Below are 21,860 nucleotides of genomic sequence, written 5' to 3'. Positions count from 1 at the left end.
AAAAAGTCTTTCTGCAGTACAGGACTGATAGACAATTCCCCTTGTCAGGAAGATGTGTCCCTGCACAGTGTGATACTGTCAGTATGTAGGGACACCGCCTTGTGACAAGGGGAATCGTAACACCCATTTGTTAATGCTTGCCCAAAAAGGTAGTGCTAACAATAGTTATGGTGCGGCAGGGCGGCGGTGCAGAAGGGGGGCCTAAGTTTGGGTAACAGTATGGTCTACTTAATTCTCCACTGCCCCAGAGGTATCAAAGCAATGGAAACCGACCAGAAGTGATCCCATTTTGGAAACTACACTGCTCAAGGAATTAATTTATGGGTGTTGTTACCATTTAGACCCCACAGCTGTTCCACAGAACTTATTTGAATTGGGCTGTGAATTAAAAAAAACAAAACATATTTTCCAATAATATGTAGTTTTTGCTCAATATTTCTTATTTTTACAAGGAATAAAATAGCACATTTTGTTGCCCAATTTCTCCTGAGTGCGGCAATACCCCATTTGTGGTGATAAACTGCAGTTTGGGCCCGTGGGAGGGCTCAGAAGAGAAGGAGCGTTATTTGTTCTTTGGAGTCCAGATTTTGCTGGATTGGTTATCGGGTGCCATGTCACATTTGCACAGCCCCAGAGGTATCAAAGCAATGGAAACCCACCAGAAGTGACCCCCATTTTAGAAACGACACCCCTCAATGAATTTATTTATGGGTGTTGTGACCATTTAGACCCCACAGGTGTTCCACAGAACTTATTTGAATTGGGCTGTGAATTAAAGAAAACTAAATATTTTCCAATAATATGTAGTTTTTGCTCAAAATTTCTTCTTATTACAAGGAACTTGCTTTTATACCCGGCGTTGCTTGGGAGGTTGAATTACGGTATAGGTAGAGTAAAAGCTCACTATTTAAATACCCAATTATGTGTTGAAGGCCCCATGCAAACGACCGTAGAATTCGTCCGTAATTACGGACCCATTCACTTCTATTGCCCGTGGACACCTTCCTGTATATTTACAGGAAGGTGTCTGTGCCGTAAAAAGACTCCGCAAAAGATAGGACATGTCCTGTGCTTTTTATGGACCATGCTCCCATACTTTATATGGGAGCACATCCCGCATAATAATTATAGAGTATTAAAAGTTAACTTACCTGCTTCTTCCTCCAGTCCGGCCTACCGGGATGACGTTTGATCCCATGTGACCGCTGCAGCCAATCAAAGGCCAATCACATGCTGCAGCGGTCACATGGACTGCCGCGTCATCCAGGGAGGTCGGACTGGATGTCAAGAGGGTCGCGTCACCAAGACAACGGTACGTATGAACTTCTTTTACTTTCAATCGCTGCGGAAACTCTGCCCGAAAGCGCTGCCCCTTCTCTCTTTCCAGCACTGATAGAGAGAAGAGGCTGCCGATTAGTGCAGAGAAAACGGGTCCGTAAGTACGGGTGGAATACTGGTGACACCGGACCCAATGTTATTGGAAGCACCATTAAATATCCTTAACACTATGATCACATGATCAAAAAATATTTATTCCCTTTAGGAAATAAAAGTCCTAAGCCAGTGCTCCTAGACTAAACTACGAAGTGGTGGATGAGGGGCGGGGACTTCTGATTCATGCCCATTTGGCATCAATGTTTTATATTCCAGTTATATTGTGTTTTATATTTGATATATTATATATGTTTTATATTCGTTATATGTTTTAGATTCCAGTTATGTATCGTTATACACCAGTTGCAGGTATATATTCTATATTTCACTTATGTTATATACGTCATCACCTTATAAATATTTTTTCCATTCTTAATAAAATTAGTTTTTGCAGTCCTGTCACTGTATTTCTGGTCTCTACGTGTGGTGCGGCCACATGCTGGGAGTTGTAGTTTCACACGATACAGACGACGTGTCTATTTAATAGATGAGCAGCTCTGCACCTGACGAGGTACTACAACCCTCAGCATGCCCTCAGTGAGAGGATACATAGAGGACTACTGCACTCGGGGTAAACACTACTCCCCCTAGTAATCCTTTCCTCCGGGATTCACCGTCCACCGTAAAATACCACATTTTGTTGCCCAATTTCTTCTGAGTGCGGCAATACCCCATTTGTGGTGATAAACTGCTGTTTGGGCCTGTGGGAGGGCTCAGAAGGTAAGGAGTGCTATGTGTTCTTTGGACTCCAGATTTTGCTGGATTGGTTTTCGGGGGCCATGTCGCATTTGCAGAGCCCAAGAGGTACCAGTACAGTTGAAACCCCCGAGAATAACCCCATTTTAAAAACTACACCCCTTAAGACATTCATCTAGAGGTGTACTGAGCATTTTGACCCCACAGGTACTGTGTGAAAGATAATGCGAAGCAGATGGTGTAGAGTGAGATTTGCAATTTTATATATATATGCCATTTCAGTGTCTGATATATTGTGCCCAGCATGTGCCACCAGAGATATACACCCCATAAACTGTAATGTGGGTTCTCCCAGATAAGGCAATACCCTACATGTGGCTGTTATTAGCTGTCTGGGCACACGGCAGGGCTCAGAAGGAAAGGACCACCATTTGGCCTACTGGAGCTTTTCTGGTGCTGTCATGTATGCAGAAGCCCCTGAGGTACCAGCACAGTTGAAACCCCCGAGAAGTGACCCCATTTTAAAAACTACACTTCTTAAGACATTCATCTAGAGGTGTAGTGAGCATTTTGACCCCACAGGTACTGTTTAAGGCCTCATGCACACAAACTTATTTTTTTTCCTCCCGTAAATACTGGCGTAAATACGGGTCCTTGGTCACACGTATTCAACCCGTATTGCACCAGTATTTACGGACCCGTGCCCGTAAAGACGGGTCCGGTGTCACCAGTATTCCACATGTATTTACGGGCACGTTTTCGCTGGAAAATTTAACTGCACTAATCGTCAGCCCCTTCTCTCTATCAGTGCCGGATAGAGGGAAGGGACAGCCCTTTCCGCAGTAAAAGTAAAAGAAATTCATACTTACACGGCCGTTGTCTTGATGATGTGTCCCTCTTTCGACATCCAGCCCGACCTCCCTGGATGACGCGGCAGTCCATGAGACCGCTGCAGCCGGTGATTGGCTGCAGCGGTCACATGGGCTGAAACGTCATCCCGGGAGGCCGGACTGGAGGAAGAAGAAGGGAGTTCTGGGTAAATATGAACGTCTTTTTTTTTTTTTTTACAGGTTGATCTATATTGTGATCGGTAGTTTCTGTCCAGGGTGCTGAAAGAGTTACTGCCGATCGTTTAACTTTCAGCACCCTGGACAGTGACTATCCCCTGACGTCGCCTAGCAACGCACCCGTAATTAAGGGTGCACACACGACTTCTATGGGCCTTCCTGTGCCGTAATTTCGGCCTGAAATAGGACATGTTCTATATTTTTCAACGGCACGAGCACCTTCCCGTAAGCATACGGGGAGGTTACCCGTGGCCAATAGAAGTCCATGGGCCGTAAAAACGTAAGAACGTAATTACGGGCGTTTTTACGTTCGTGTGCATGGGGCCTAAAAGATAATGCGCAGCAGATGGTACAGAGTGAGATTTGCAATTTTATATATATATATATATATATATATATATATATATGCCATTTCAGTGTCCGATATATTGTGCCCAGCATGTGCCACCGGAGATATACACCCCACAAACTGTAATGTGGGTTCTCTCGGGTACGACAATACCCTACATGTGCCTGGGCACACGGCAGGGCTCAGAAAGGAAAGATGAGGGGGATAAGCTGTGCGGAGTGCATCAGTGTAATTTAAAAATCAAGGGATATATGATAAACTCTAAAACAATCTTTCATACAGAGCCCTGGTTTTTCAAAATACGTGTCGCATTGGTTTATTGTTTCCTTCCTTATCCCCCTCTTTGAGCAGACTCTGCACCTCTTTTGACTTTTTCCCTTCTTGCCAGTTTGGGGAACTTCTCCTGGAAAGTGTTGCCTTGGTACGATGCGTGTGGCCTCGCTTCCAGAAGTACTGGGTACCCCCCCTTCCTAGTCCCTAAAGATTAGGTTCTTGATAACCAACTCTTGAAATTCCAGGAAAGTTCCCCACTGGCCTGTACATCGATGTAGCACGTAAGCATTGTACAATGCCACGTGTATGATTTGCACGGCCCGCTTCCTCAATTTCCGAATGGTGCTGTAGGGCTTCAGGACTTGAATAGAAATAGTAAGGATGCACTCCTGTATGCTGGTGCTGTTCAGGTGTGGGTTGTACCCCAATTGTAGAGTATAGAAAAAAATCTGACAAGTCCACCCCTCCCATGTACCTATTGTAGTCCAGGATGCAGTCTGGTTTGGGGGTCTCTGTACTGCTACCTCGTACAGGTACATGGGTACTGGTGTGGCCATGTATTGTTGTCAATACAAGGACATCTCTCTTGTCCTTGTACTTGACAGACAATATATTGCTGCTAGATTGTGCCCTACTCTCACCCCTTCTGAGTGTTTGCCCAAGCAGAGTCTTAGGGAGGCCTCTCAGGTTTTTTCTAGCAGTGCCGCATGCCACAGTACTTCTGGAAGCAAGGCACTTGAAGAGTGGGACGCTGGTATAAAAATTATCCAGGTAAAGGTGGTAACCCTGGTCTAGCAGTGGGTGCAGCAAATCCCACACAATTTTTGCGTTAATTCCCAGTAAGGGGGGACATTCTGGGGGCTGAATACTGCTGTCCTCGTCATATATTCTAAATTTGTATGTATACCCTGATGCACTCTCGCACAGTTTATACATTTTCACGCCATACCTTGCCCTCTTACTCGGCAGGTACTGGTGGAATTGAAGCCTCCCTTTAAAATGTACTAGGGACTCATCAACAGAAATACACTTCTCGGGGTTATATGCTTGGGCAAACCAGGCACTGAAACGGTCTAATAGTGGTCTCAGTTTATACAAACGGTCAAAACTGGGGTCATCTCGGCGTGGGCACTGCTCATTATCAGCATAATGTAAGAAGCGAAGTATTGCCTCATAACCAGTGGCGTAACTACCACAGTAGCAGCCGTAGCAGCTACTACGGGGCCCGCGGCATGGGGGGGCCCGTGTCGCCCTGACAGGCACATTACATTATGTGCCAGGCCTGGAGGCACGGGCCCTCTCATGCCTAGTAGTAGCATCACTAACGTTACACCAGGCAAGCCGGGCCAGGGGGCCAGGTGATAGCCGCGGGGGGGGGATCCGGGGGCCCGGTGATAGCCGCTGCACTGCACACTGTGCACTGATAGTCTGCCACACAGTTGAATAGGACGGCGATAGGTGGAAGGAGGAGCGCTCAGGCAGGGGAGAGGGAAGGGGGCGGAGCTAAAGGGAATGAAAGACGCGAGACTTCGGGCGGAAGACAGTACAGTCAGGACTGCCGGAGTACTAGTATCTCATAGGACGGGCGGAGGACGTGCAGACTGCAGAGGACAGGTACATGAAGTTAAAAAGTTCATGGGTGAAGGGAAAAGTTTTTAGGTAGAAAAATCTGCCTCATAATTCCTTCCGGAATTTTGAGGCATATTTTGAACACTTCCCGCGTTTTTCGTTGCGTTTTTTGCAACGTTTTTCGGCCATCGGGCCGTGGGCAGAAAAACGCAGCAAAAAACGAATTTTCTGCCTGCCATTGTTGTCAATGGGAAGTCGGAGACAGAAACGCCCACAGAAAGGGCCTATACTGAAGCCTTAAGGTCCTGTTCACACAGAGTTTTTTGCAGGCAGAAAAATCTGCCTCAAAATTCCCTCTGTAACGCCTGCACACCGTTTGCCGTGTTTTTTGCTGCGTTTTTTGGCTGCGGACATTGAGCGCCGAGGGCAAATTTCTCTGCCTCTTATTGTCAATGGGAGGTCAGAGACGTAAACGCACGAAGATAGGGGCAAGTCGCTTGTTCCCGTGAGCGGTTTTAGCGCTCGCTGGAAAAAACGCATCCGTTTTCGTCTGTTTTTTTACACGTTTTTCCGCATCAAAAAGCATGCTGAAAAACTCTGTGTGAATTCCCCCTAAGGGTATGTTCACACGGCTTATTTACAGACGTAATTCGGGCGTTTTACGCCTCGATTTACGTCCGAAAATGCGCCTCGATAGCGTTGGCAAACATCTGCCCATTCATTAGAATGGGTTTTACGATGTTCTGTGAACACAGTTATTTTTTTTACGCCCGCGTCAAAGAAGTGCCTGTCACTTCGTCAGACGTAATTGGAGCCGTTTTCCATTGACTCGATGGAAAAGCAGCTCCAATTACGTCCGTAATGGACGCAGCGAAATAGTGCCTCAACATGCCATGACGGCTGAAATTACGGAGCTGTTTTCTCCTGAAAACAGCCCCGTAATTTCAGCCGTTACGGACGCTGCCGTGTGAACATACCCTAACACATATACTGATGCCTGCCTGGCCCTGCCCTCTGCCACGTTATATAACTTCAAACTTCACACACATTACATTAAAGAAAGGGGTCCTCTGGGTATTTTATATTGATGGCCCATCCTTAGGATAGACCATCGATATCAGATCAGTGGGGGTCCGTGATTGATGGGACCATAGCATTCGTCTGACTTTTCCCAGTTAACAAGCACAACACCATACACAGACCCGACTGTGCCTGGGATTGCATTCAAGTGAGCGGGACTAAGCTGCAATCCCAGGCGCAGCTGCTACCGATGTGTACGGCGTTGTGCCTGGTAAACACTGAAGAGGCCATGGCAACGAGTACTACGGCCCCTTCAAAAAAGCTGATCGGCGGGTGTTCCAGGAGTTGGACCCCCGCTGATCTAATATTGATAACCTATCATAAAGATAGACCATCAATAAGAAATGTCCAGAGGACCCCTTTAACACCCTAACGACATGCCACGAACATGTACGTAGCAGCCAGTGGCGTAACTACCGCCGTAGCAGCTGCTACGGGGCCCGCAGCATGAGGGGGCCCGTGTCACCCGCCGGCACTGGCCCCCACCATGGCCGGAGGCTCCGCTAGCAGCCGCTATGGCTACTACAGCGCGACGCCACTGAACACTACGGCAGAGCAGGGAGGTATCTTCCCGCTCTGCCATTAATCATAAGACATGTATCCCCTCTCCACAGGATATACACAGGATAGGGGATACATGTGTGATCGCTGGCAGTGATAGGGAGAACGGGGGACTGAAAGTCCCCTGAAGTTCTCCATCACAAACTGTATAGCGTTACCTACAGGGGGGGCTGTATAGTGTTACCTACAGGGGGGCTGTATGGCGTTACCTACAGGGGGGGCTGTATAGCGTTACCTACGGGGGGGCTGTATAGCGTTACCTACAGGGGGCTGTATAGTGTTACCTACAGGGGGGCAATATGGCGTTACCTACAGGGGGGCTGTATAGCGTTACCTACAGGGGGGGCTGTATGGCTTTATCTACAGGGGGGCTGTAAAAAAGGCACTGTCTACAAGGGGGGGGTTGTGTGACACCCAAGCGGGGCTCCAGTCAAAAGTTTGCTATGGGGCCCAGTCTTTCCTAGTTACGCCCCTGCTCATAACGCATCCTGGACATGGGCATGCGGTACATCAGGGTGTGGTATAACATGTCTGTACAGTGTAACATGCAGTCCCCAGAACCTGCCCAACTCTGCTGCGTCTACAGGAGTCCACCTGTGGGATTGGGCATAAAATGATGTTGGGTTCTTTGTTATATACTGTTGGGTATATAAATTTGTCTGGGACACCATAAGCTCTATAAATTCATCGGTGAAAAAGAACTTGCAAAAGTCCATCTCACTGAGCCCTGTCGTATTAAATTTTATCCCTGGGCCGCCCGTGTACTCAGGGATTTGGGGCTCGTAATTGTCTGGTGTGGTGGTCCAAATGGGGTCACTTCGCTTGGAGGTTTCAACTGTTGCGGGGTCACTTCTCTCAGGGGTTTCATCTGTGGTGGAGGTCCTGGGGCGTCTCCTAGGATCACTGGATGAGGAGGTTGATAAAAAAAAGAGATTCTCGCCATCTGACGAGTCCGTGTCAGAGGCAAGAAACGCATAGGCCTCTTCAAGAGAAAATGATCATTGGAACATATTTTATTATTTATGTGTCACACGTGTAAATTGTGTGCTTAGACACGTGTATTGTGTATAAAGCAAAATGTGTTCGCTTTCATAGTACTTTTATTAGTACTAGTAGAAGCAATAGACTGCTACCTAAAACTTTTTTTTAGTTTTTATAGAACGATTCCCTGACACTAACAAATCCTAATACTAGCTGAGATGCTGCAGATAACTAAATATCGAAACTTCTTTTTAATATATATATATATATTTTTTTTTTTGTTTTTGTTTTTATAGAACGAGTGGACTTCCCTGACACTAAGGCTTGATTCACACGAGCGCGCAAAAAACACTTGACAGCTACGTGTGTCATCAGTGTATGATGCGCGGCTGCGTGATTTTCGCGCAGCCACCATCATAGAGATGAGGCTAGTCGATGTAAATAGTCACTGTCCATGGTGCTGAAAGAGTTAACTGATCGGCAGTAACTCTTTCAGCACCCTCGACAGTGAATTCCGATCACAATATCGAGCAACCTGTTAAAAAAAAAAAGACGTTCGTACTTACCGAGAACTTCCCTCCCGGCCGTTGCCTTGGTGACTCGTCCCTCTCTTGACATCCGGCCCCACCTCCCTGGATGACGCGGCAGTCCATGTGACCGCTGCAGCCTGTGCTTGGCCTGTGATTGGCTGGAGCTGTCACTTGGACTGAATCGTCATCCCGGGAGGTCAGACTGGAGGAAGAAGAAGGGTGTTATCGGTAAGTCAGAACTTCTTTTTTTTTTACAGGTTCATGTATATTGTGATCGGAAGTCACTGTCCAGGGTGCTGAAACAGTTTAACTCTTTCAGCACCCTGGACAGTGACTATCTCCTGACGTCGCGTACCAGAAAATTTTTTGCCGGGTTCGATCAACGAGTTCGGCCGAACCCGGTGAAGTTCGGTTCGGTTGTCCGGGTTCGCTCATCTCAAAGACACTCCGTTTGGATGTTTGTAAACAGAAAAGCACGTGGTGCTTTTCTGTTTACATTCATCCTTTTGACAGCTCTTGCGCGAATCACGCAGTTCGCACGGAAGTGCTTCCGTGCGGCATGCGTGGTTTTCACGCACCCATTGACTTCAATGTGTGTGTGATGCGCGAAAAACGCTGAAAGAACGGACATGTCGTGACTTTTTTTCAGCGGACTCACGCACATGTCCGCACGGCCCCATAGACTAATATAGGTCCGTGCAACGCGCGTGCAAATTACGCGCGTTGCACGGACGTAATTCCAGTTCATCTGAATAAAGCCTAAACCTAAGTAGGGCAAGGGTTCCTAACACTAAACCTAACTAGATTTTATTTGAATTTCCCTGACCGTAAACCTAACTACGGCGACGATTCCCTGACACTAAGGCCGGATTTACACGAGCGTGTGCGTTTTGCGCGCGCCAAAAACGCAACGTTTTGCACGCGCAAAAGGTACTTAACAGCTCCGTGTGTCAGCAGCGTATGATGCGTGGCTGCGTGATTTTCGCGCAGCCGCCATCATTATGACACTCTGTTTGTATGTTTGTAAACAGAAAAGCATGTGGTGCTTTTCTGTTTTCATTCATACTTTTAACTGCTGTTGCGCGAATCACGCGCGTCACACGGAAGTGCTTCCGTGTGCTGCACGTGATTTTCACGCACCCATTGACCATAAGACATGTCGTGAGTTTTACACAGCAGTCACACGCTGCGTGAAACTCACAGACAGTCTGCACGGCCCCATAGACTAACATAAGTCCGTGTGAGGCGCGTGAAAATCACGCGCGTTGCACAGACTTATTACACGTTCGTCTAAATAAGCCCTAAACCTAACTAGATTGTTCCGAACTTTCCTGAAGCTAAACCTAACTACGGTGATGGGTGCCTGACATCTAGATTATTCTGAGCTTTCCTGGCGCTAACAACTGATTTTATGTGAACTTCCCTGATGCTAAACCTAACTACAGTGATGGATCCCTAACGCTAAATCTAACTACGGTGACAGATTCCTGACGCTAAACCTAACTAACTGTGACTGATTCCTGATGCAAAATTCCCTGACGCTATACCTAACTACGCTTTTTGACGGTTCCCTGACACTAACTAACTGACATTTTTTTGGTTTTTATTATATATTATAAAGAAAATAATAACAAAATAGTAATCCCCAGGGACCAAAATGTGGCCCTGAAGACTCAAAAGTGGTCAGTGACAGAGAAATATGTTCTGGCATGTCTTGGGACTTTTTGTTAATGGCCCAACAAAGCTTTCAAAGTATTCAAATGAAAACAACCCAAATGTTATCGGCCACAAATAAATTTCTAGGCACATTGGCTACTGCATCCTGAAAATTGACTAGCCCTGATCTAAGAAACCAGTCAATCTGAACAGCAGAACAATCGTCATTCATATTTAATTACAAGGATCTAAATCTATATCTGTGTAATGCTTTTTTTTGTATGCAGCAAAAAAAAGAAGAGTTAACGTCAACATTACTGCAAAAATATCCAAATTTATTCTTCCAGGCAAAGTACACCTATCGAAGTTTCGGCTTCACAGAAGACTTTCATAAGTAGTGAAATAACTTAACATCCATTGTATTACATACCACAAAGGGGTGTGCATAATCCAAAACATAATTATGTGATAGCTGTGTGCAAATTACAACATACACTAATAAACATTGTTATGTATAATGAGATCCAAAAATATTCATTCACCTTCTCCAAAATAATGAACTCCAGCTGCTCGGGGACTATAGGTCAAGTTCGATCTTCCAATCGCCCCAAGTGCCAAAAACTTCCAATCTCATTAGTTTCGCCATAGCACATGTCACGGCGTTCACTATAATCTACTGTGAATGTCTGCACCGCATTTCTGTGGAACTTCCATTCTGCTAAACGCAACGATCACCACTCCTCCTGAGCCTTTTTATTGCATGAACATAGTGTTATGTTATAAATAACCTGAATAGCCAATTGCATCAAATATATTAGTAAACAAAAGAATACTATCAGAAATACATTGGTTGAATGACCGATACCAAAGCATTTTGTGGAAAAGGGACATTCGGTCAATCAACTCCGATTTAGGGTGATCGACTGTGTCCCGGTTATGAGAAGGGGCGGTGATCGTGAAAAATTATTCCCGGAAAAAAGAACTGGGTGGATTTTCACCTTGCATGCTTTGCAGCCAAAAGGCTTGAATTTAGAATTTAAGGTTGTAGATATAGAGTACATTTCTGGGTTGGTGCCAGTATTGTAATTAGTATATGTTAATCCTCTGTGATAGTAAAGAACTATCAGAAAAATGTTTTTAGACTTTTTTAAGTAAAATAGTTGATAGATGTGTGTTTATACTAACTTGACCAATGAATATGTTTTTATTCACGATTGACATGTATGTACTGTATATTTTTATAGATGGACCGGCTGCTGTGTAAAAATAGAGATATAAAGTCTGTGATGAGTTGACCCTTAAAGGAGAAGGAATTTATGCATCAAGAAAGTGATGTGATCTACATTCACAGCCGAATGTTATAACGTGATATATTTGATGCAATCAGTCATTCAGGTTATTTATAACATACCACTATGTATCATGCCATGAGAGATTGAAATGCAGGGTTATTATTTTTTACTTAACCCCTTCCCGACATTTGACGTACATGTACGTCATGGAAAGCATTGACTTCCCGCAAAATGCCGTACATGTACGTCAAACGTTTGGCACCGGCTCAGAAGCTGAGTCGGTGCCATCATCGTCGGATCTCAGCTGTATCTTACAGCTGACATCCGACTGTAACGGCGGGGACCGAAATTAGCTTCGATCCCCGCCATTAACCCCTTAAGTGCAGCGCTCAAACGCGATCGCTGCACTTAAGGTGTTTGCAGCTCATCGGAGCCCCAGCAATGAAATTGCCGGGGTTCCGGTGGCTGCAATGGCAACCGGAGGCCTAATACTGGCCTCCCGGTCTGCCTAGCACCGAAGCCGGTCAAGATCCGCCCGGCGGCGGAGCCTGATCGGCTTCCGTAGCTGCCGGCAAGATGGCGCCGGGTCAGGAGCTGATCCGGCGTCATCAGCGGTGGAGGTCAGCTGTACTGTACAGCTGACATCCACCTGTAACGGCAGGAACCGGAGCTAGCTCCGATCCCTGCCATTAACCCCTTCGATGCAGCAATCGAAAGCGATTGCTGCATCGTAGCGGTTACAAGCAGATCGCCAGCCCTGACAGGCAATCGGGACTGGCGACTGCTGTTATGGCAACAGGAGACACAATGGTCTCCTGCTCTGCCATTACGGAAGCCGATTTAGGCCCCGCCGGGAGGCGAAGCCTAAACGGCTTGCTGTCAGTGAATGACTGACAGATCTAATACATTGCACTACATAGGTAGTGCAATGTATTAGAAAAAAAAAAATCTGACCGTTGGACCTTCAAGTCCCCTAGTGGGACTTGAGAAAAAGTGTAAAAAAAGTGTAAAAAAAAGTGCAAAAAATAAAAGTTTGAAAACAATAAAAGTTTCAAGTAATCAAATAACACACAATCCCCCTTTTACTCTTATCAAGTCCTTTATTATTGAAAAATAATAATAAACCATATGTATTTGGTATCGCCACGACCGTAACGACCGGAGGTATCAAAATATTATATTATTTATTGCACGCGGTGAACAGCGTAAAAAAAACACGTAAAAAACGTTACCAGAGTTTCTGTTTTTTGGTCACTTTGCCCTACAAATATTACAATAAAAAGTGATCAAAAAGTCGCACGTATCCAAAAATGGTACCTATAAAAACTATAGCTCGTCCCGCAAAAAACAAGCCCTCATACACCTCCGTCGACAAAAAAATTAAAACGTTATGGTTCTCACAACTTGGCGACAGAAAAAATACATTCTTTTTACAAAAGTAATTTTATTGTGCAAAAAGTTGTAAAACATAAAAAAGTGCTATAAATTAGGTATCGCCGGAATCGTACTGACCCGCAGAATAAAGTTAACATGTAGTTTATAATGCGTGGTGAACTCTGTATAAAAAAAAACAAAAAAAGCTGTGCCAGAATTGCGTTTTTTTGTTTACCTAGCATCCCAAAAAATAGGATAAAAGGTGATCAAAAAGTTGCATGTACCCCAAAATGGTACCAATAATAACTACAGCTCGTCCCGCAACAAACCAGCCCTCATACCGCTACGTCTATGAAAAATAAAATGAGTTATGGCTCCAATAATTCAGGAAATAAAAAAATATGCAGTTGTGCCTGAGGGGAACATTTCTTCTGTTTCAAGAGGCGATTTATCAAGGACCTAAAATTAGGGAACCAGGAAGGGGAGAGCCCAAACATATCCGCTGGAAGCGACGGTGCCCGTATTATACCAGGATAATACTTTCCCAGCAAAATTCCCCAAACTACAAAGGCGCGGAGTGTGGACCAAAAGGGGGATAAGAAATGACATCATTTATCAGTGCGACACCGGCCTGTGCATAAGAGATTGCATCACAGCATAACACACATCTATGGATTATTTTTATTTTTTTATACCACCTGACTATGCCCCTTATACACTCCGCCCCGCTTACATGTACCCCCACATTATAAAACACCAGCAATACTCAAACAAATATAGTACCAAGCAAAATCCGCTCTCCAAAAGCCAAATGGTGCTCCCTCGGCCCTGAACCCTACAGCGTGCCCAAACAGAAGTTTCCTTCCACATATATGGCATCGTCATACCCGGGAGAACCCTTTTAACAATTTTTGGGGTGTGTGCCTCCAGTGGCATAAGCTGGGCATGACATATTTGCCACTGAATGGCATATCTAGGGAAAAATATAAATTTTTAATTTGCACCATCCGCAGCGCATTCATTTATGGAAAAGACCTGTGGGGTGAAAATGCTCACTACACCCCTTAATAAATGCCTTGAGGGGTGCAGTTCCATAATGGGGTCACTTATCAGGGGTTTCTTTTTATTATTTCACATCTGAGCCTCTGCAGTTGTGAACCAATACTTTGTAAATCGCCAAATTAGGCCTCCACTCCGCATGGTACTCTTCACTTCTGAGCCCTGTCATATGTCCAGACAAAAGATTAGGGCCACATGTAGGGTGTTTCTAAAACCGGGAAACACCGCATAATAATTAGAGAGCTGTCTTGTTATGGTGGCACAAGCCGAGCACCACATATTGGCATATCTATGGAAAAAAATCCCATTTTCACTCTGCAACATTGAGCGCACACTAATTTCTACAAAACACCTGCAGGGTTAAAATGCTTACTACACCCCTTGGTAAATGCATTGAGGGGTGTCGTTTCCAAAATGGGGTCACTTCTGGGGGGTTTCCACTGTTTTGGGCCCACAGGTGCCCAGAAACCAATCCAGCAACATCTGCACTCCAAATGGCGGTCCTTCCCATCTGAGCCCTGCGGTTTGCCCAAACAGCAGTTTATGACCACATATGGGGTATTGCCGTACTCGGGAGAAATAGCTTTACAAATGTTGGGTTCTTTTTTTCCTTTATTTGTTGAGAAAATGAAAAAATTTGCGCTAAAGCTACGTTTTATTGAAGAAAAAGGACTGTTTTTATTTTCGCTGCCTAATTCTAATAAATTCTATGAAACATCTGTGGGGTCAAAATGCCCACTACACCCCTAGATGCATTCTTCAAGAGGTGTAGTTTCCTAAATGGAGTCCCTTTTTGGGCGTTTTCATTGTTTTGTCCCCTCAGGGGCTTTGCAAATGTGACCTGGCCTCCGCAAATCATTCCTGCTAAATGTGATCTCAAAAAGTCAAATAGTGCTCTTTCCCTTCTAAGCCCTGCCGTGTGTCCAAACAGCCGTTTATTACCACATGTGGGGTATTGTTTTACTCGGGAGAAATTGCTTTACAAATTTTGTGGTGCTTTTTCTCCTTTAGTCCTTCTGGAAATGAGAAAAAATTAGCTAAACCTACATTTTCTTTGAACAAATGTAGATTATTATTTTCAGGGCCTACTTCCAATAATTTCTGCAAAAAAACTGTGGTGTCAAATCGCTCACTATACCCCTAGATAATTTCCTCAATGGGTGTTGTTTCCAAAATGGGGTCACTTGTGGGGGGTTTCCACTGTTTTGTCCCCTCAGGGGCTTTGTAAATGTGACATGGCCTCCGCAAACCATTCCTGCTAAATTTGAGTTCCAAAAGCCAAATGGCGCTCTTTCCCTTCTCAGCCTCGCCGTGTGTCCAAACAGCCGTTTATTACCACATGTGGGGTATTGTTTTACTCGGGAGAAATTTCTTTACAAATTTTATGGTGATTTTTCTCCTTTAGTCCTTGTGGAAATGAAAAAAAATTAGCTAAACCTACATTTTATTTGAAAAAATGTAGATTTTCATTTTCACAGCCTACTTCTAATAATTTCTGTAAAAAACATGTGCGGTCAAAATGCTCACTACACCCCTAGATAATTTCCTTGAGGTGTCTAGTTTCCCAGATGGGGTCACTTTTGGGGGATTTTGACTGTTTTGGCACCGCAAGAGCCCTTCAAACCTGACATGGTGCCTAAAATATATTCTAACAAAAATAAGGCCCCAAAATCCACTAGGTGCTCCTTTGCTTCTGAGGCCGGTGCTTAAGTCCAGTAGCACGCTACGGCCACATGTGGGATATTTCCTAAAACTGCAGAAACTGGGCAACAAATATTGAGTTGCATTTCTCTGGTAAAACCTTCTGTGTTATAAAAAAAATTGTATTAAAAATGTATTTCTGCAGAAAAATATGACATTTGTAAATTTCACCTCTACTTTGCTTTAATTCCTGTGAAATGTTTAAAGAGTTAAGACATTTTCTAAATGCTGTTTTGAATACTTTGAGGGGTGAAGTTTTTAAAATGGGGTGACTTTTTTGGGTTTTCTAATATATAAGGCCCTCAAAACCACTTCACAACTGAACTGGCCCCTGTAAAAATAGCCTTTTGAAATTTTCTTGAAAATGTGAGAAATTGCTGCTAAAGTTCTAAGCCTTGTGAGGTCATAGAAAAATAAAAGGATGTTCAAAAAACGATGCCAATCTAAAGTAGACATATGGGGGATGTTAATTAGCAACAATTTTGTGTGGTATAACTGCCTGTCTTACAAGCAGATACATTTAAATTGAGAAAAATGCTAATTTTTGCAATTTTTCGCTAATTTTTGGTGTTTTTCACAATTAAATACTGAACATATCGAGCAAATTTTGCCAGTAACATAAAGTCCAATGTGTCACGAGAAAACAATCTCAGAATTGCTTGGATAGGTGAAAGCATTCCGGAGTTATTACCACATAAAGTGACACATGTCAGATTTGAAAAATGAGGCTCTGTCAGGAAGGTCAAAAGTGGCTAAAGAGGGAAGGGGTTAAAGGGAATGTGTTGCCAGAAAAACATGTTTGTTTTTTTTTAAATTAAACATTTAGTGTGTGGGTGATTAAACATTGTTCAAATTTTTTTTATTTTTTTCACGAGTCAGGAAATATTATAAATTAATTCTAATTTATAATATTTCCCATTTCTGGTCAAAAGATGGAGCTATTCCCAAAATTGCAGCATTGCAAAATTGGGTAAAAAGCCCTCGCTCTAGTGAGCTCTCAGCATCCCCCCCTCCTTTATCCTGGCTAGTGCCGGGATAAACGATGGGTTTGAACGGTGTAACCTCCTACACTGTGTGTCGCCATTTTTTGAGCTAACACACAGTGTAGTAGGTTTACATACAGTAGTAAACACACACAAACACGAACATACATTGAAATCTCTTACCTGCTCCTGCCGCCGCGGCTCCCTCTGGCCCGTCCGCTCCGTCTGCTGCCGCTGGTCCAAGTGCACAAGTCCGGAAGCCGCGACCGGAAATAGTAATATTACTGTCCGGCCGCGACTTCCGGTCTACAGGAAAATGGCGCCGGACTGCGCCAATTTCAAATTGGACTGTGTGGGAGCGGCGCATGCGCAGTTCCCACACAGACGCCGTACACACAAGTGAATGGGACGGGAGCCGTTCGCAGTCCCTATGGGACTGTGGCTGCCGTATTCCATGTCTGTATGTGTCGTTAATCGACACATACAGAAATGGAACGAAAAATGGCAGCCCCCATAGGGAAGAAAAAGTGTAAAAATAAGAAAAAGTAAAACACAAACACACAAATAAATATAAACGTTTTTAATAAAGCACTAACATCTTTAACATATAAAAAAATAATTTGTGATGACACTGTTCCTTTAAAGGGACTTTGTAAGTGCCGCTAGTGTTTACCATGGCAGAAGTAGCTTTTCCGTCGTTACACAGGATGCTTTGAGAAGGGGTACAACGCCTACTATGAAAGGTGTTAACGCAATCATGGGCCAAAATATATTAGACTAAAATTTGTAATGGTTATGTCAACCGATCAAGCACAGTAGAAGGAAGTCGGCACCACTCTCAATCTTCACAGCATGGAACAGGCAGATAGATGCAAGTGGAGTCAGGGTTTCCTCATTTAAAGAGGCTCTGTCACCAGATTTTGCAACCCCTATCTGCTATTGCAGCAGATAGGCGCTGCAATGTAGATTACAGTAACGTTTTTATTTTTAAAAAACGAGCATTTTTGGCCAAGTTATGACCATTTTTGTAGTTATGCAAATGAGGCTTGCAAAAGTCCAAGTGGGTGTGTTTAAAAGTAAAAGTCCAAGTGGGTGTGTATTATGTGCGTACATCGGGGCGTTTTTAATACTTTTACTAGCTGGGCGCTCTAAAGAGAAGTAACATCCTCTTCTCTTCAGAACGCCCAGCTTCTGACAGTGCAGATCTGTGACGTCACTCACAGGTCCTGCATCGTGTCGGACACATCGGCACCAGAGGGTACAGTTGATTCTGCAGCAGCATCAGCGTTTGCAGGTAAGTCGATCTTACCTGCAAACGCTGAAGCTGCTGCAGAATCAACTGTAGCCTCTGGTGCCGATGTGGCTGTCACGATGCAGGACCTGTGAGTGACGTCACAGATCTGCACTGTCAGAAGCTGGGCGTTCTGAAGAGAAGAGGATGTTACTTCTCTTCAGAGCGCCCAGCTAGTGAAAGTATTAAAAACGCCCCGATGTACGCACATAATACACACCCACTTGGACTTTTACTTTTAAACACACCCACTTGGACTTTTGCAAGCCTCATTTGCATAACTACAAAAATGGTCATAACTTGGCCAAAAATGCTCGTTTTTTAAAAATAAAAACGTTACTGTAATCTACATTGCAGCGCCTATCTGCTGCAATAGCAGATAGGGGTTGCAAAATCTGGTGACAGAGCCTCTTTAAGCAAACTTCGTGCGGTGCTCAGCAAAAAAACAGACAGTCTTGTAGTATAATATAGATGAAAGAAATGAAAATGCGGCACTCACCCGTTTGAGTTCATCTATGTTATGTCAACCGATACCCACCCTCCAGTGATTTATCCAGTTTCCAAATTATAGGTGATATATATATACACTACCGTTCAAAAGTTTGGGGTCACCCAGACAATTTTGTGTTTTCCATGAAAACTCACACTTATATTTATCAAATGAGCTGCAAAATGACTAGAAAATATAGTCAAGACATTGAAAAGGTTAGAAATAATGATTTTTATTTGAAATAATAATTTTCTCCTTCAAACTTTGCTTTCGTCAAAGAATGCTCCATTTGCAGCAATTACAGCATTGCAGACCTCTGGCATTCTAGCTGTTAATTTGCTGAGGTAATCGGGAGAAATTTCACCCCATGCTTTCAGAAGCCCCTCCCACAAGTTGGATTGGCTTGATGGGCACTTCTTGCGTACCATACGGTCAAGCTGCTCCCACAACAGCTCTATGGGGTTGAGATCTGGTGACTGCGCTGGCCACTCCATTACAGATAGAATACCAGCTTCCTGCTTCTTCCCTAAATAGTTCTTGCATAATTTGGAGGTGTGTTTTGGGTCATTGTACTGTTGTAGGATGAAATTGGCTCCAATCAAGCGCTGTCAACAGGGTATGGCATGGCATTGCAAAATGGAGTGATAGCCTTCCTTATTCAAAATCCCTTTTACCTTGTACAAATCTCCCACTTTACCAGCACCAAAGCAACCCCAGACCATCACAATACCTCCACCATGCTTGACAGATGGCGTCAGGTACTCTTCCAGCATCTTTTCAGTTGTTCTGCGTCTCACAAATGTTCTTCTGTGTGATCCGAACACCTCAAACTTCGATTCGTCTGTCCATAACACTTTTTTCCAATCTTCCTCTGTCCAATGTCTGTGTGCTTTTGCCCATATTAATCTTTTCCTTTTATTAGCCAGTCTCAGATATGGCTTTTTCTTTGCCACTCTGCCCTGAAGGCCAGCATCCCGGAGTCGCCTCTTCACTGTAGACGTTGACACTGGCATTTTGCGGGTACTATTTAATGAAGCTGCCAGTTGAGGACCTGTGAGGCGTCTATTTCTCAAACTAGAGACTCTAATGTACTTGTCTTGTTGCTCACTTGTGCAGTGGGGCCTCCCACTTCTCTTTCTACTCTGGTTAGAGCCTGTTTGTGCTGTCCTCTGAAGGGAGTAGTACACACCGTTGTAGGAAATCTTCAGTTTCTTGACAATTTCTCGCATGGAATAGCCTTCATTTCTAAGAACAAGAATAGACTGTAGAGTTTCACATGAAAGCTCTTTTTTTCTAGCCATTTTGAGAGTTTAATCGAACCCACAAATGTAATGCTCCAGATTCTCAACTAGCTCATAGGAAGGTCAGTTTTATAGCTCCTCTAAACAGCAAAACTGTTTACAGCAGTGCTAACATAATTGCACAAGGGTTTTCAAGTGTTTTCTAATAATACATTAGCCTTCTAACACAGTTAGCAAACAAAATGTACGATTAGAACACTGGAGTGATGGTTGCTGGAAATGGGCCTCTATACACCTATGTAGATATTGCATTAAAAACCAAGACGTTTGCAGCTAGAATAGTCATTTAGCACATTAACAATGTATAGAGTGTATTTCTGATTAATTTAATGTTATCTTCATTGAAAAAAACTGTGCTTTTCTTTAAAAAAAATAAGGAAATTTCTAAGTGACCCTAAAATTTTGAACGGTAGTGCTAAGCCTATGGGACAGATGTGCATGCTTAACAGCATTTGAACACATCAATTGATTATCTGGTGCTGTTCCTAACACAATACTTTCCAAACACACACATACAATCTTTGACTTACCTGTAATAGAAAGAATCTGCATTAAGTCAAATAAACTCACCATTCAAATAGTTGAGAGATGTAGAATCTGTTACAAGCATGTGTGAAGACAACATTTTATAGATGTCGGAATGTTCTTGTTCTGGTAAAAAATTCAACAGATTTTGATCCAAGATGTCAGACTGTTTAGGGGAAAAAGGAATGGGGTGGTTCAGCACATAATCTAATGCATGATAACCAAAGATGATTTTAACATTACAAAAAAAACATCCTCTTTTATGTACACTTAGCAATTCAGATTAAACATTGGAGATTCAAATAGATCACTAGATCCTAAAAGTGTACCTATTATTTAATAGGTACACTTAATATTTCATCTAAATAGGTCTATAAATTATGTGCTGTTTAATTTAAAAAATATATCTTTATAGGGGTGAGACCTAAATTTTTCTAATAGAGAGTTAAAGTGTACCTCTAAAAATAAAACAATCACTCCTTAGGCAGCAATAGATGTACAGTCAAAATGAAAATTAATCAACCCCCATTGCAAATTAGGTTTATTAGCAAAATTTCCAAACTTTCAGCTATTTGCAAAAAAATAATTAGACCAGAACAATTTAAATAGCTCAACACAACTATATAGTGTTTTTGGACTTTGCAAAGGCATTTGACACTTTCCCTCATAGACGTCTAATGGGTAAATTAATGACTATAGGTTTAGAAAGTATATTTTGTAATTGGATTGAGAATTGGCGTAAGGACCTTATCCAGAGAGCTTGTGGTCAATGATTCCTACTCTGAATGGTCCAAATTATTTATTAACCCCTTCAGGTCCGAGCTCATTTTGGCCTTCTGGACCAGACCCATTTTTTCAAATCTGACATGTGTCACTTTATGTGGTAATAACCTTGCAATGCTTTTATCTATCCAAGTGATTATGAGATTGTTTTCTCATGACATATTGTACTTTATCTTAGTGAAAAAATTTGGTCGATAAATTCATTGCTTATTTGTGAAAAACACCAATATTTAGAGAAAATTTGAAGAAATTATGATTTTAAATGTATCTGCTTGCAAAGCAGATACTAATAAGACGCAAAATAGTTACTAATTAACATATCCCATATATCTACTTTATGTTTGCATAGTTTTTTGAACATTCTTTTATTTTTCTAGGACGTTACAAGGCTTAGAACTTTAGCAGCAATTTCTCACTGTTACGTCGTTCAGACTTACCTCTTTACGATCCCGGACATGGACGTCTCTCTTCTCGGCGTCCGCTCCCTCCAGGGAGATACCGGCACTCTCTTCCGGGTCCTCGGACTGTGTCCCGCAGGGCGCGCGCGCCCGCACGTGCACGGCCTTAAAGGGCCAGTACGCGTCCAGCTGTCTAACATCAATTATCAGCCCAAATGGCTGCTGGACTATAATAAGGGGCCCTGCCCACTGGTTCCTTGCCTGAGCGTTGTTGTATACCCTAGTTTGTCTTGCAAAAGGTCTCCCAGTGTTTTCCAGTTCCCAGTGTTACCCGTTTTTGCTGCCTGTACCCTGTATCCCGTGCTATTGTATCTACAAGTGAAAGTCAAGTCGTGACTTCCCGCTGCATCCGCAGCGTCACCTGCTGTGAAAGTCAAGTCGTACCTTCCCGCTGCATCCGCGGTGTC

At 43.5% G+C, this 21,860-nt stretch overlaps 1 protein-coding gene across 3 annotated transcripts in view; it reads right to left on the bottom strand.

Annotated features, from left to right (window-relative positions):
• Positions 1–21,860, bottom strand: part of NPAS2 (neuronal PAS domain protein 2) — a 188,365-nt gene that overhangs the window by 75,964 nt on the left and 90,541 nt on the right. For all 3 annotated transcript variants that reach the window (XM_075852679.1, XM_075852680.1, XM_075852681.1), the window contains exon 6: positions 20,258–20,378. In XM_075852679.1, coding sequence (XP_075708794.1) covers positions 20,258–20,378 — 121 coding nt within the window. The remainder of the gene's footprint in view (positions 1–20,257; positions 20,379–21,860) is intronic.

The sequence above is a fragment of the Rhinoderma darwinii genome, chromosome 2, assembly GCF_050947455.1.
Source record: "Rhinoderma darwinii isolate aRhiDar2 chromosome 2, aRhiDar2.hap1, whole genome shotgun sequence".
In the NCBI taxonomy this organism is placed as follows: Eukaryota; Metazoa; Chordata; class Amphibia; order Anura; family Rhinodermatidae; genus Rhinoderma; species Rhinoderma darwinii.
This window is presented reverse-complemented; position numbering and strand designations above follow the sequence as displayed.